General features: G+C 35.7%; 1 protein-coding gene across 36 annotated transcripts in view; it reads left to right on the forward strand.

Moving 5' to 3' along the window:
* Window positions 1-14,026, forward strand: part of RIMS2 (regulating synaptic membrane exocytosis 2) — a 612,947-nt gene that overhangs the window by 85,642 nt on the left and 513,279 nt on the right. For 23 of the 36 annotated variants that reach the window (XM_058698768.1, XM_058698770.1, XM_058698807.1 and 20 more), the window contains exons 2-3: window positions 8,768-8,800; window positions 9,201-9,287. The exons of the other annotated variants lie outside the window; for them this stretch is intronic. In XM_058698768.1, the coding sequence (XP_058554751.1) occupies window positions 8,768-8,800; window positions 9,201-9,287 (120 nt within the window). The remainder of the gene's footprint in view (window positions 1-8,767; window positions 8,801-9,200; window positions 9,288-14,026) is intronic. 36 annotated transcript variants of the gene reach the window in all.

The raw sequence follows: 14,026 nt of genomic DNA on the forward strand, positions 1-14,026 counted from the left end.
CCCCTTCTTCTCCCCTCCCCCCCTTCTTCTTCCTCTTCTTCTCCTTCTTCTTCCTTTATTTCTCTTCCTTTTCTTGTTTAAAGTCAGCATTTTATATGATTTGATTCCATTGTTTCTCCTCTCAGCATATGAATTGTACTGCATTTATAAAAATGTTTTTAGCGGTTGCTGAAGAGTTTTCATTGTACATTTACAACTAATCTAAGTCTATTTTCAGATAACACTATACCACCTCAGGGGTAGTACAAGTACTTTATAACAGAGTATTCCCCATTTTTCCCTCCCGTACCTTAAAATTTGCTGTCATTCATTTCACTTATCCATAAGCTATAATTACCAAACACAATGTTATTGTTATTACTGAGAAGAAACTTACCAGTTAGATCAATTAAGAATAAGAAAAATAAAAGATTTTATATTACTTTCATTTATTCCTTCTTTAATGCTCTTCTTATTTTTATGTAGATGTGGGTTTTCAACCTTTATCATTTTCTTCCTCCTCTTAATATTCTTTGCCAGGCAGATTTATTGATGACAAATTCTCTTAATTTTTGCTTGTCTGAGAAAGTATTTATTTCACCTGCCCTTTTAAAGATAATTTCACTGGATACAGAATTATTGGTTGGTGGTTTTTTCCTTCAACACTTTAAATATTTCACTCTACTTTCTTCTTGCTTGCATGGTTTCTGAAGAGAAGTCTGGTATAATTCTTATATGTTTCTCTGTAGAAGAAATGTGTATTTTCCTTCTGCCTTCTTTCAAAATCTACACCTTCCCTCCCCCTCCCCCCCCCCCCCCCCCCCAGTTTAAATAGTATTTGCCTAGTTGTACATTTTTAAAATATTAATCCTGTTTGGTATTCCTTGTGCTTAATGGATGTACAGCTTTGGTGTCTGTCATTAATTTTGGAAAATTCCCAGTTATCATTACTTCAGATATTTCTTGTGTTTCTTTCTTTCTTCTCCTACTGGTGTTCCATGTTATACCCTTTGGTAATTACAAAATGTTACACCTTTTGGTAATTGTCCCACAGTTCTTGGACATTCTGTTTCATCTATTCCTGTCTTTTCTCTCTTTGTCTTTCAGGGTTTTTAAAAAAATGTTTACTTATTTATTTTGAGAGAGAGAGTGAGAATGTGTGAGTGTGCAAGCAGGGGAGGGGCAGATAGAGAGAGACAGAGAGAGACTCCCAAACAGGCTCTGTGTTGTCAGCGAGGAGCCTGCTGTGGGGCTCTATCCCACCAACCATGAGATCCTGACCTGAGCTGAAATCAAGAGTCAGACACTCAACCGACTGAGCCCCCCAGGCACCCCTGCCGTTCGGTTTTGAATGTTTTTATTGACATGTCTTCAAGTTCACTGATATTTTCCCCAGCTGAGTGCAGTCTACTGATGAGTCCATCAAAGGCAAAGGTCTTCATTTCTGTTACAGTGTTACTGATTTTTAACATTTCCTTTTCATTCTTTCTTAAACTTTCCATCTCTCTGCTCATACAACTCATCTGTTCTTATGTGTTGTACACTTTTTCCATTAGAGCCCTTGACTCTAACTATAGTTTAGATTATAGTTATATATATAACTTATATATATAGTTATACTTATATATATAACTTTATATATATATAACTTAATATAGATATAGTTATACATATAGCTTAGATTATAGTTGTTCTTCCCAGTAAGATAATTCTAAAATCTCTGCCATATCTGAGTCTGGTTTTGATTCTGCTTTGTCTTTTCAGACTGTGTTTTTTCTTGCCTTTTAGTATGCTTTGTATTTTGTTGAAAACTAGACAAGGTTTATTGTGTAAAAGGAATGTAGGTAGAGAGCCCTTTAGTGTTAGGTTTTATATTTACTTGGCTAGGAGTTAGGCTCTATTTACTGTTTGGTGTGGCTGTGGTGTCAGAGGCTAAAATTTCTTCTATTGTCCTTATATTTTTGACCAGTATTTCTAATTTTGGTAACATGCACAGACATAAAATGTAGTATGTTAGCCATTTTTAAGTGCACAGATCGGTGATATCAAATACATTTATAACATACTACCATCACAACTATCCATCTCAAGAGTGGTTTCCATTTTGTAAAGCTGCACCTGTATACCCATTAAACAGGACTCCCCATTTTCCCCTTCGCGTCAGCCTCTGGCAACTACCATTCTTCTTTCTGTCTCTATGAATCCGACTACCCTAAGTACCTCATGTAAGTAGAATAATACAGTATTTATCTTTTCGTGGCTGGTTTGTTTCACTTAGCATAATGTCCTCAAGTTTCATCCAGGTTGTAGTTATCTGTCGGAATTTCCTAACTGTTTAAGTTTGTACCCCTATACACACACACACACACACACACACACACACACACTATGTTTTGCTTATCCATTTATTTATTGATGGATCCTTGGGTTGTGTGCATGTTGTAGCTATTGTGAATAATGCTACTATGAACATGGGTGTACAACTATCTCTTTGAGACCCTATGATACACCCAGAAGTGGAATTGCTAGGTCATAGAATAATTTTTAATCTTTTGAGGAAACACCATGCTGTTGTCCACAGTGACTATACTATTTTGCATTCCCATCAACAATGCACAAGGGTTCCAATTTCTCCAAATCCTTACCAACACCTCTTATTTTGTTTTTTTTCAATAGTAGGTATCCCAATGGGTGTGAGGTCGTGTCTCCCAATAGTTTAGATTTGCATTTTTCTAATGATTAGTGAGATTGAGCATCTTTTCATGTACTTATTGGCCATTTGTATATCTTGGGAGAAAAGTCTATTCAAGTCCTCTGCCTATTTTTGAACTGGATTCCTTTTCTTTTGTTGTTAAGTTTTAAGCATTCTCTGCATATTCTGGACATTAATCACTTATCAGATAAATGATTTTAAACATTTTCATCCATTGTGTGGGTTGCCTTTTACTCCGTTGATATCTTTTGATGCACAAAATTTAAAGATTTTTGTGAGTCCAGTTTATCTATTTTGACTTTTTTTGCTTGTGCCTTTGGTGTCATATCCAATAAAACGTTGACAAATCCAGTGTTGGATAGCTTTTGCTCTTATGTTATCGTCTAAGAATTTTATAGTTTTATATATTACATTTAGCTCTTTGATTTTGAATTAATTCTTGTATAAGTTAAATAAGGGTCTGGTTTCATTCTTTGCATCTGGATATCCAGCTTTCCTAGTACCAGTTGCTGAACAGACTGTCCTTTCGCCATGGAATAGTCTAGGCACCCTTGTCAAAAACCCATTTGGCTATGTACGTGAGGGTTTATTTCTGTGCCTCTATTTTGTTTTCTTGGTCTATGTCTGTCTTTATGCCAGTACTGATTATCTATCGCTGTGTAGTAAGTTTTGAAATCAAGATGCGTGAGTCATCCAGCTTTGTCTCTCTCTCTCTCTCTCTCTCTCTCTCTCTCTTTCTCTCCCCCTCCTTTCCTTCAAGATTATTTTGGCTATTCAGGAATTCAGATTCCATATGAATTTAGGATGGGCTTTTTTGTTTCTATAAAAAACATTAGGTCTTGATAGAGATTTTATTGAATGTATACATTGCTACGGTAGCATTTGAATATTAATTAGTCTGTAGTTTGAATCCCTGTAGTGAATTTTTTTTGTCAGTTATTGTACTTTAATCTCCAGAATTCCTTTTTCACTTGTTTTAGGTTTTCTGTCTCTTAATTGATATTTCCATTTTGTTCACACATTTCACACATTTTCTTGACTTTTCCCACCTTCCTTTAGTTCTTTGAGCATCTTTAAGATGGTTGTTTTCAGGTCTTTGTCTTGTAGATCTGCTGTCAGGTCTTTTTCAGAGACAGTTTCTGTTTATCCTTTTTTTCTTTGAATGGGTAATACTTTTCTGTTGGTCTACATCCCTTATGATTTCTTTTTAATTGCAAATTGGACATTTGAATCGAATAATGTGGTACTCTGGGGTTCAGATTTTTCCCTCTTCACTAGATTTTGTTGTTTTCTGTTAGTGTTTTCTTTTATTATGTTTTTTTGTTTGTTTGTTTGTAGGCTGTTTCTGTGCTGAGGATTATCCTGTCTTATAAATTTAAGGTCTTTGCTAAGCCCATGCTTTCACTGGGCATGTGTAGTGACTTTACTTTCTCCCATAAATGCAGTTGCTTTTGAATGTTTCAGTCTTTAATGTCTGGCTCCCAAAGGAAGAAAAATGGAACAACAGAGAGAGGAATATATGTTAGCCACTTAAATACCCTGGAAATTGCCTTAGGCAGAGGGCAAGGGCTTCAACCATATGAAAAGTTGGGACAACAATAGCCACCCACCTTTTCGTCTGCACCTCTGAGATAAGAAGCGGTCAGTAGTCCACCATCTGAGCACAGAGAACAGAGTCCTTTTTACCTACCCTTGCTCCTGGAAGCTGTGTACACATTGCTTTAGGAATGAGTGCACGGCAACATGCCTTGGGTCTGGCAGGTGGGGAATGGGTGGCTGATACTATGCTAAGAGCTCGAGTTGACCAAAATTAACTGCAGTGTGTAGTTCAAGTCTTCTCCTGAAATGGAAAGCCTTCATTGGCTTTGATATTTGTCTTTCCCCATGTTGAACTCCACATTTCCAAAATTGTTACACAAGACAAATTTTACCATTGTTGTCCAAGTAGGGAGACAGAAGTCTATTGCTTTCTACTCCATCATCTTCCCAGAATCTTCTCCTCTGTTGTGCTTATTTGTATTTTCTTTTCCTTACTTCCTTTCCCTTGTGTTTCCCTAGGGACTTTTAACTAAATAGTGTCTAAAGCCTGTATAGTAAAACATTGGATTCCAAGTAGTTTGTTCTGTGAGTGTTCCAAAAGGGGAGCAAACATAATCTAATAAATTTTAACTTGTTAAATGAGTGACGTCTTGCAATACGAGTAGTATTTGCTGAACATCACATGATCGCAACTGAGCCAATGGTTCTTGAAATTCGCTTTGATGTGTGACTTCTTTGGATTACAAACGTGAATCTGGAACAAATTATGCTCACAAACTAGGGTTTTACTTTAGTTCTTTTAGTTGTAATCTCCTGTCATTATTCAGGAACTCTATTGATTTGGTGGTAAGGTGTTGACTATGAGAAGCATTCAGTAGTCTCTGTCTTTTGGTGATCCTGAGTTGATATTTGTCTTTCCCCATGTTGAAGGTTAGAGGGGATATAGTTTGGTGGTTTTTTTTTGTTTTTTTTTTTTTTTCTCCCACATCAAAGTCTAGAGGAGGTAATTGTCTTTCTCAAGCTTGTTTGGTTTTGGTAGAACTCCAATTGTTTAGGCTTTGGTAAAATATTTTCCCTTGAGTTTAGGATTGTTAAGGAAGTAGAGAAATCTGGGAATATTTCATAATCGTTACTTTTCCCTTCTCTTGCTGGAGGTAAGAGGAGAGTTTTCTTTGATTTTCACAGTGAGCAACTGGTAGGGCTTCTGGAGATAATATTTATTGAATTGCGGTGGCACAACTAAGGCGGGGACCCCTTGGAATTTTATTTTATTTTTTTTTAATTTTTTTTTCAACGTTTTTTATTTATTTTTGGGACAGAGAGAGACAGAGCATGAACGGGGGAGGGGCAGAGAGAGAGGGAGACACAGAGTCGGAAACAGGCTCCAGGCTCCGAGCCATCAGCCCAGAGCCCGACGCGGGGCTCGAACTCACGGACCGCGAGATTGTGACCTGGCTGAAGTCGGACGCTCAACCGACTGCGCCACCCAGGCGCCCCTGGAATTTTAAACTATCAGTCCAGTCCACATTGAGTCTCTAGTATTTGGTCAATTAAAAGTGTTTCTACAGATGCTAGCTTCAGGTGTGGGCTTCTGCCCCTTGGCTTGTACTCTTGGTAAAATGTGATACTCTGGATCCGTGTGTCTGTTTCCCTAGTTTTCAGGGCAGCAATTTGTTCAGTGACCTAAATTCTTTGATAGATCTAAGAAGAATTGTTGATTTTCAGTTTTGTTCAGCTCTTTGCTTGTTGTAAGGATGGGAGTGATGATTTCCAAGCTCTTTGTGTCTCAGACTGGAATCTGGAAGCTGCTCATACGCACTTTGAAATGAAGGAATGTGGGTAAATTCAGACATTTCAAGACATTTTTCAAATTCAGACATTTTTAAAGACAGGATAAAAATAAAAATTTTTAACAGTGTTTTATTAATTTCGGGTGTACAGTATAGCGATTCACCAATTCCATACAACACTCCCCTTGCCTCTGGTAACCATCAGTTCTCTTATAATTAAGAATCTGTTTCTTTTTAAGTTTTACTTTTAATTCCAGCTAGTTAGTATAGTGTTATATTAGTTTCAAGTATACAATATAGTAATTCAACAATTCCATACATCACCCGATGCTCACCACAAGTGCACTCCTTAATCCCCATCACCTATTTAACCCATGCTCCCACCCTCCTCCCCCCTGCTAACCATCAGTTTGTTCTCTACAAGTAAGAGTTTGTTTCTTGGTTTGTCTCTCTCTCTTTCTTTCTACATTGCTCATTTGTCTTGTTTCTTAAATTCCACATGTGAGTGAAATCATATGGTATTCATCTTTCTCTGATTGGCTTATTTTGCTTAGCATTATACTCACCAGCTCCATCCATGTATTGCAAATGGCACAATTTTATTCTTTTTTATGGCTGAATAATACTCCATTATATATATGTATATATACACATACACACCACATCTTCTTTATCCATTCATCTGTTGATGGACACTTGGGCTGCTTCCAAAATTTGGCTATTGTAGATAATGCTGCTGTAAACATCAGGGTGCATATATCCCTTTTAATTAGTGTTTTTGTATTTTTTTGGCAAATACCCAGTAGTGTGACTGCTAGATTGTAAGGTAGTTCTATTTTTAATTTTTGAGGAACCTCCATACTGTTCTCCAGAGTTTGCATTCCCACCAACAGTGCACGAGTGTTCCTTTTTCTCCACATCCTCGCCATACCTGTTGTTTCTTGTGTTGTTGATTATAGCCATTCAGACAGGTGTGACATTGTCGTTTTGACTTGTATTTCCCTGAGAGCAAGTGATGATGAACATCTTTTCATGTGTATATTGGCCACCTGACAGGATAAATCTTTATACTGCCTCATTATGATACACATTTTATTTGGGAAGCTGATGCAAATGTTTGTATATTTCATATGTAGATATTTTACAAAGCCCAGAAATAATTCCTGAATTGGTAATTGAAATTTTTGTCTGTTAATTTTTTAAGATCTTGAAATTAGGAACTGATTGGTAGATTAATATCCATTTGCTTGTGATGAAAACTTTTATCAGTAATTAAAAGCAACATGATTCCTTGCAGAGATCACCCAGGAATTCTTTAACAATATTTTTCTCATTTACATATTTATCTATCTAAATATTTATTGTTTTTATATGCATATCGTTTGGTGAAGGGTAATCTTGCATTGTTCTCCAGTATAATGAGCTGATCTGGTAATCTTTCTTTGGGACCTATTTTGTTCTAAAATGTTAAGAGATTTTTTACCTCATTCTCCGGGAAATATAATAAGTTTTCTAGACAGAATCCAGGGTCACTATAATTTTTTTGTGTTTGCTTGTTGATATGATGGTTGGTGTTAAATACAATCTTTGATTATTAATCCATTTTATGACTATAGTTAAATACTAAATGATGTGGCTTTAGCTCTAGGATAAAACTATTATACTTTTTTGAAGTTTTTGCAGAGAACATAGGAGATTCCCTTGTGGTTTAATATAGAGATATATAATTAACAATTATATTTATTCTTTGGGACACAAAAATGTATAAGGGTATACCTTTTCATTTATTGCTTATATCATTATAAATAGGAACACACTGGAAAAGAAAATCCATTTGATCTAAAAATAATTTAATGCACAGTGTTACTATAATTTCCTTATGGAAGTCCTAGATTTTAGTAACCAATTTCAGTTACCAATTCTTAGCCTTTCTTTGGGAAGGGAAAAGCTAACCAACTGGTCACCAAGTCATAGGTTTAGGACATAGGTCATAGGTTTAGTCATAGGTCTAGGACCAGTTTTAGGTAAAGTGCGGGAAGCCAGATTTCAGAGGAATCTACTACCCTTGGGTCTGATCTTTCTCTGCCTTTTAAGTATCCAGTGCTATTTCAGTGAAGCACTGAGTTGATTATAGTTTAAATGCATTTTTAGTCTGCTATCTTATATGAATAATTTACTATAGCTTATAAATATTTAAAATTTAATATACATAGTTAGTAGCCGTTTTTAGTTAGATTGGATACCTAACCCCCAACCTTCTTATCTGCTCCTTTAAGCAGTAATTAAATTCATTTGGAAGGCTTTTAAAATACATTTATAAAATTATAGATTTTATTTAAAATATGCTTTTACTTCAATTTATATTAAGGAAGAAATTTAAAAAATAAAGAGGAAATCTATTTATCTTCAGCAAACCAAATGTAACTGTGTTTAAAATGGTGCTTTAAAATAAGTATTTTAAAAGCGTCAGTATCAGTATTAATAAAAATATTCAGAGAACTTGAGTCCTAAATCATGGACTCATTAAAGCAGTGGTAGAGTTTTAATATCAGTCCTCTATTATGCACAGGTGATTCAACTCTTTCTTTTGTGTCAGCTTCATTGACATGTATAATTCCAATATGTAGCAAAGCACTAACCTTTTGTGTGTAACAAACCTCATTTTTCATTTTTATATGACCACCAATTGTAGATAGAAGTTTCTTCTTAGTACAGTGCACTCAGTTGTGCAAACTTATCTTTTTAGGGTCAAAGAAGAGCCCAAACCACAACCGACGCAGTAAGTAAACGTATTCAGAGTGCAGTAGGCTTGATTTCTGTACCTTTGCCGTATTCTGCTTCCCGCACCTTGGATGGTATTAGCTTACCCTAATACTGGATAGGCTGCAGCTAGTGTGTCCTCTGCTTTCTGACTCTCTGGCTTGTAAGAGAGCTGCCTGCAGCTTCTTACTTCATCCACATTTTGACCGGATGTAGTTTTTTGCTGCCTGCTTGTGGACTGGTTAAGTGTTCCAACTTAATTTCCCTACATCTGACTGCCTGGATGATAACTGGAGCTCCCATTTCCATTGGCTGTAGCTTTTGTGCCTGTGTATTTTTATTAGTGTGGATAAGAAAACATTTGACCTACCTTGTTATTCATTTGGTTATTCAGTCACATTATTTGCTTATTTAAACAGGTGGTTTCCCTTTAGTGGGATCACTGAACTGGTAAATAACGTTCTTCAGCCCCAGCAAAAACAGCAAAATGAAAAGGAGCCCCAGACGTAAGTAAGCTGATCTGTACAGACTCAATATTCTCTCTGATAGCATAGCATACTGAAGAGTATGTGTTAAAATGCTGCCCTTGGAATATTCCTCCTCAGAAACGAAAATTGTTAGGGTATGAGTTTGACACGTTCACCTTTAATTATCCCATGGAAATCTAAAAAGAAAACAAGACAGTTTATAGGGTAGTAAAAACGAAGAGAGGCAATTCTCCCCTCAGTTTTAGTATAAATAATGTAAACTGTATTTGTCCAGTAAAACGTCTTTCTTCCAGTAAAACATCTTTCTCCAATTATGCAATATAGTATAAGGTGTGTTTCTTTCAAAAATAACTCAGAGGACATTAAGAAGTATTAACCCCAAAATTCAGCCTTTGGTCAAATAGTTTTGGAAAGGTTCTTTTTAAAAAAGGTCAAGGAGTTTTCTTTATTGTAATACTTCTCAGTGTCTAAATGTTCTCCAAAGGGTGTTAGAACATACAGTGTTGACATATTTGACCACTGAATTCTGTTTTCACTGAACATTTCATTACGTTATCAACATACTTTGGGAAGTGCAGCAATTTATTCTCACGTTGACCTGAAACATTAAAAACAAGGTCAGGTCCATTTATTTTAGTTGTTAGTAGAATAGAAAACATTCTTTAAAAAATTGTTCACGCATGCCTTTTCAACTTTGTGCAAGTAATATTATTTATACTGGCAAGTGGAAGTAACTTTGAGAATGTAAGAACCACACATATTTAATTAAGTTCCAATCTCTCCATGGTAATCGCCATCTTACTGAGACGTGCTCTTACACTTAGCCTCTGTGCTTTTTTAAAGTGGGAGTTATGTTTACGAAGAAGATGGTTTGGTTGCAGCAATGGGCAGACTGAGAAGTGACATGAACTCTAGGAGAGGATGACATGTCTATTAGGAGCCCTAAGATTAAATATTCTGAGACGTTCATGTTTGCCTTTAATGCAAACTGGAGGATAAATGTCTTCTTGTCTTGTTCTGGATGAGGGTAATCCCCTCATTCATTTTATATGACCTCAGATGCATTTTATTTAAAATTTTGTCAGTGTTTTAGTTTCAACCGACCTAAGGTTATGTTGCAGTATACTACTTCTAATAGTTTACAGTAGTTCCCCTCACCCGTTTCTGCAGGTATGTTCCAAGACCCCCAGTGGATGTCTGAAATTGCGGATGGCACATAAACCCTAAATTTACTGGGTTTTTTTCCTATACATACACACCTATGGTAAAGTTTAATTTATACATTGGGCACAGTAAGAGATAAACAGCAATAACTAATCACAAAATAGAACAATTACAACAATATGCTGTAATAAAATTTATGTAAATGTGGATTCTCTCTCTCAAAGTATCTTGTACAATACTCTTCTTGTGATGATGTGAGTTGATAAAATGCATACATGATGAGGTAACATGAGGTGAAGGATATAGGTCCTGTGACATAGGACTGTTGACTTTGAGGATACATCAGAAGAATCCTCTGCTTCCAGACCACAGTCGACTGTGGGTAACTGAAACCACGGAAAGAGAGACTGAGGATAAGGGGGTAGACTACTGTATATGTAGGTCTAAATTTGGAACTATTGCTGTATTTAATCTAGGTGAAATCAAGACCTGTGTTTGTCTTGACTACTCTTTTATCTTTGGAATCTAGCAGAATGCCTTATCTGTAGGAGGAACTCAGTAAACATTTCTTCATAACTGATTTTTACATGTTTTGTCTTTTATGACATAAGAATACTGTGTTACAAGGAATAGCAATGAATTTAGGAAACTGTTTTCTAGTCAAAAGTTGCATTAAAATGACATATGTCATTATTTTGCTGATTTTCTCTAAGGTACTGAAACATCGTAAAATAGTAAAATTACTATCAAAATATACTTAGATCCAAATGTGCTTCAGTATTAAATTGCTTCAGTTATGTATCTTATTTGTGAGTTTCAGAAAGTAATCAGGATTAAGTTATATTATTTAGTAGATTACACTGGGCATTCAACAAAATATTTGGTCATAACTTTAAACAGTGATCTCTGATTATTGAAATAAAGTGACATTTGATTGGCATAAACAAAGATGAAGTCAAACCTAAAAAGACATAGCTTTACTTCAGTAATAAATATAATTCCATTTGCTTTGAGTTTTTAGATAGGAAGATGGTAGGAGAAAAGACTTGCACTTTTGGATGTTTTAAAATTTAATTCTTGATTTTAGGCATTATTTCCATTAAAGTATCTTGGGCAACTAATTCTTCTTACTGATCTGTGATTTATGCAGTTTTAAAAATTCAGAATCAGTAGATTCTCTCAATAGTTACCTTCCTCATCTTACACTTCTGGTATGCTGAAGAATTTTGGTATATAATTGTCCAGAAGCTTTCCTTTTACCTTTCTGATCCATAGACCAGGATTACTTGTGAATCTTCTCTTCTAATTCATCTTCCCGAGTTCTAAGACTTCTTTCTGAGTCATCTAATTTTTTTTCTCTCTTTGGCTACCATTTGAATGGGACAACTTCCTGTCTGCTTACTTTGTATTCATTCATCCATAAAATTATTTCTAAGAGCTGAATTCCAGGTATTCATTTAATACATAAAAAGTAGGACTTATGGGGGCGCCTGGGTGGCGCAGTCGGTTAAGCGTCCGACTTCAGCCAGGTCACGATCTCGCGGTCCGTGAGTTCGAGCCCCGCGTCAGGCTCTGGGCTGATGGCTCGGAGCCTGGAGCCTGTTTCCGATTCTGTGTCTCCCTCTCTCTCTCTGCCCCTCCCCCGTTCATGCTCTGTCTCTCTCTGTCCCAAAAATAAATAAAAAACGTTGAAAAAAAAAATTAAAAAAAAAAAGCAGGACTTATGTTTCTTCATACTCCATATAAACATCTTCATAGTAGAATAAGTAAGTAGATATTTTATCAGATAGTATTAAACATCTGATAATTTTTGAACAGTAATTTCATTTTTATGAATTTATAGAAGTCTCATTTTGTGGTCATTCAAAGCTATAATAATGTAAGTTTCTTGAAGTCTGTGTTTTTGGAGTTTATTTTGTAGTTCTTCAATATAACAGGAAGACTTACTAATTTTGATATGGGTAATTCATGTGAAATTGTAGGTAGAACTAGAACAGTGTGTCCAACTCTGACTTTCAATCAGTTTTAAGGCATAGAAAGTCAATTGAGCCATGTTTCAGGTGTCATTCCATTCAGCCTTTGCGGAAATTCCTTATTATACAAATTAAGTAATTTTAATTTTACTTTCTCTTTTTTTCACTATTTTTTTTTTCGCATCAGCATCAAAATGAGGGAAAATTTCTATAAAGGCAATATAATGTCGGTTGTATGTAAAGTGTAAAACAAGTCCCTGAGTAACGAAGGATAGGCCTAGTAGGAAAGAAAAATGTTAAATTCTTTGTAATGCAACTGTTAATGTAACTTTTTGTTCCCAATATCTACCATAATATCAAATTGAGTTAGAAAGTTTTAAAATACAGATTAATTAAACTGATCAATTGGATTAGTTTGTTTTGAATTTTCATGTAATAACAATTTTATTCATGTTGTGACATACTGATAAATATACCTCGGAAATAGGAAAATCTAAAATTTTAGTCATTTGAATCAAACAGCCATTTAATATTGTACTTCGCTTTGATTATGAAGTCTTTTAATAGGAAACAGTGCTAAGAGGAGGAGTGTTTTAAGCACAGGGAACATCCTATGTGAACATTTTTAAGTAGCAAAGGATTTGAGGGACAAGGAGGACCAGTGTGGCTGTAATTCAGCGGGCAAGATGGAGTGTAGTGGGAGACGAGGTTCCAGAGGTAGGACTCAGAGAAGGCAGTGTTTTTATAGAGAATAATAGAGTTTGGATCTGTGTCAGTATAAAAGGAAAATAATTGGAAACTTTAAAACATGGGTGTGACATGATTTACTTTGTGTACAAAGATCAATCTGGCTGCTCTATGGCTAGAGTGACTGAGAATAGAAGTGGACCGAGCAGTGAGGAAGCTTTTCTGAAAGACTTGTAGGAATTATGATGACTTGCACTAGGCTGATTACGGTGAAAATGAAGAGGAGTGGAATGGGGATACATCATTAGTGTCATAGATATGGAGGAAGTTAGTAAGGAAGAGAAAAGAGCCAAGGAGCCTGATTTCTGATTGGAGGAACTAATTGGGTGGTGATGCCATTAACTGTGATCAAGAAGGGGAAAGGACAAACAGGTTAGCACTAGCCATAGGAACTTAAGTTTTAAACTTTTTTATGTTTAAGATGCTATAAATTGGCTTGTTTTGAAGAATTTGGATTGACTGGAGTTATAACTTTTGCTGTTGTCCGCGTGGTACATAAAGCTAAAAGAATAGAGAAGAGAACTTAGAGAGTGTGTGAGTGTGTGAAGAAGAGCAGATAAGAAGGTCCATGATTGAGCCCTGAAGAATTCTCACACTGTGCAGATTACTGGGAATCCAGAGATAAAAGGACTATGGTTTCTGCTCTCACAAATATTTCTCATTCAAGCGGGAAAAAGACATACTGGTAAACAATGAAAATCAATATTGTGGAGATTCCTGGTTTCCTCTTTGACATGTAAAGAGTTTGGAAGTTGTTACTGTCATCCTCACAACAAGAAAAAGCTGAACAAATTGAAAATCAACAACTCAAGATCTATCGTATAATTGAGATCACAGGGCAAATCAGTGCCCTGCCATGTGGAGCGAGAGGAA

This window comes from Neofelis nebulosa, chromosome 14 (genome assembly GCF_028018385.1).
Source record: "Neofelis nebulosa isolate mNeoNeb1 chromosome 14, mNeoNeb1.pri, whole genome shotgun sequence".
NCBI lineage: Eukaryota > Metazoa > Chordata > Mammalia > Carnivora > Felidae > Neofelis > Neofelis nebulosa.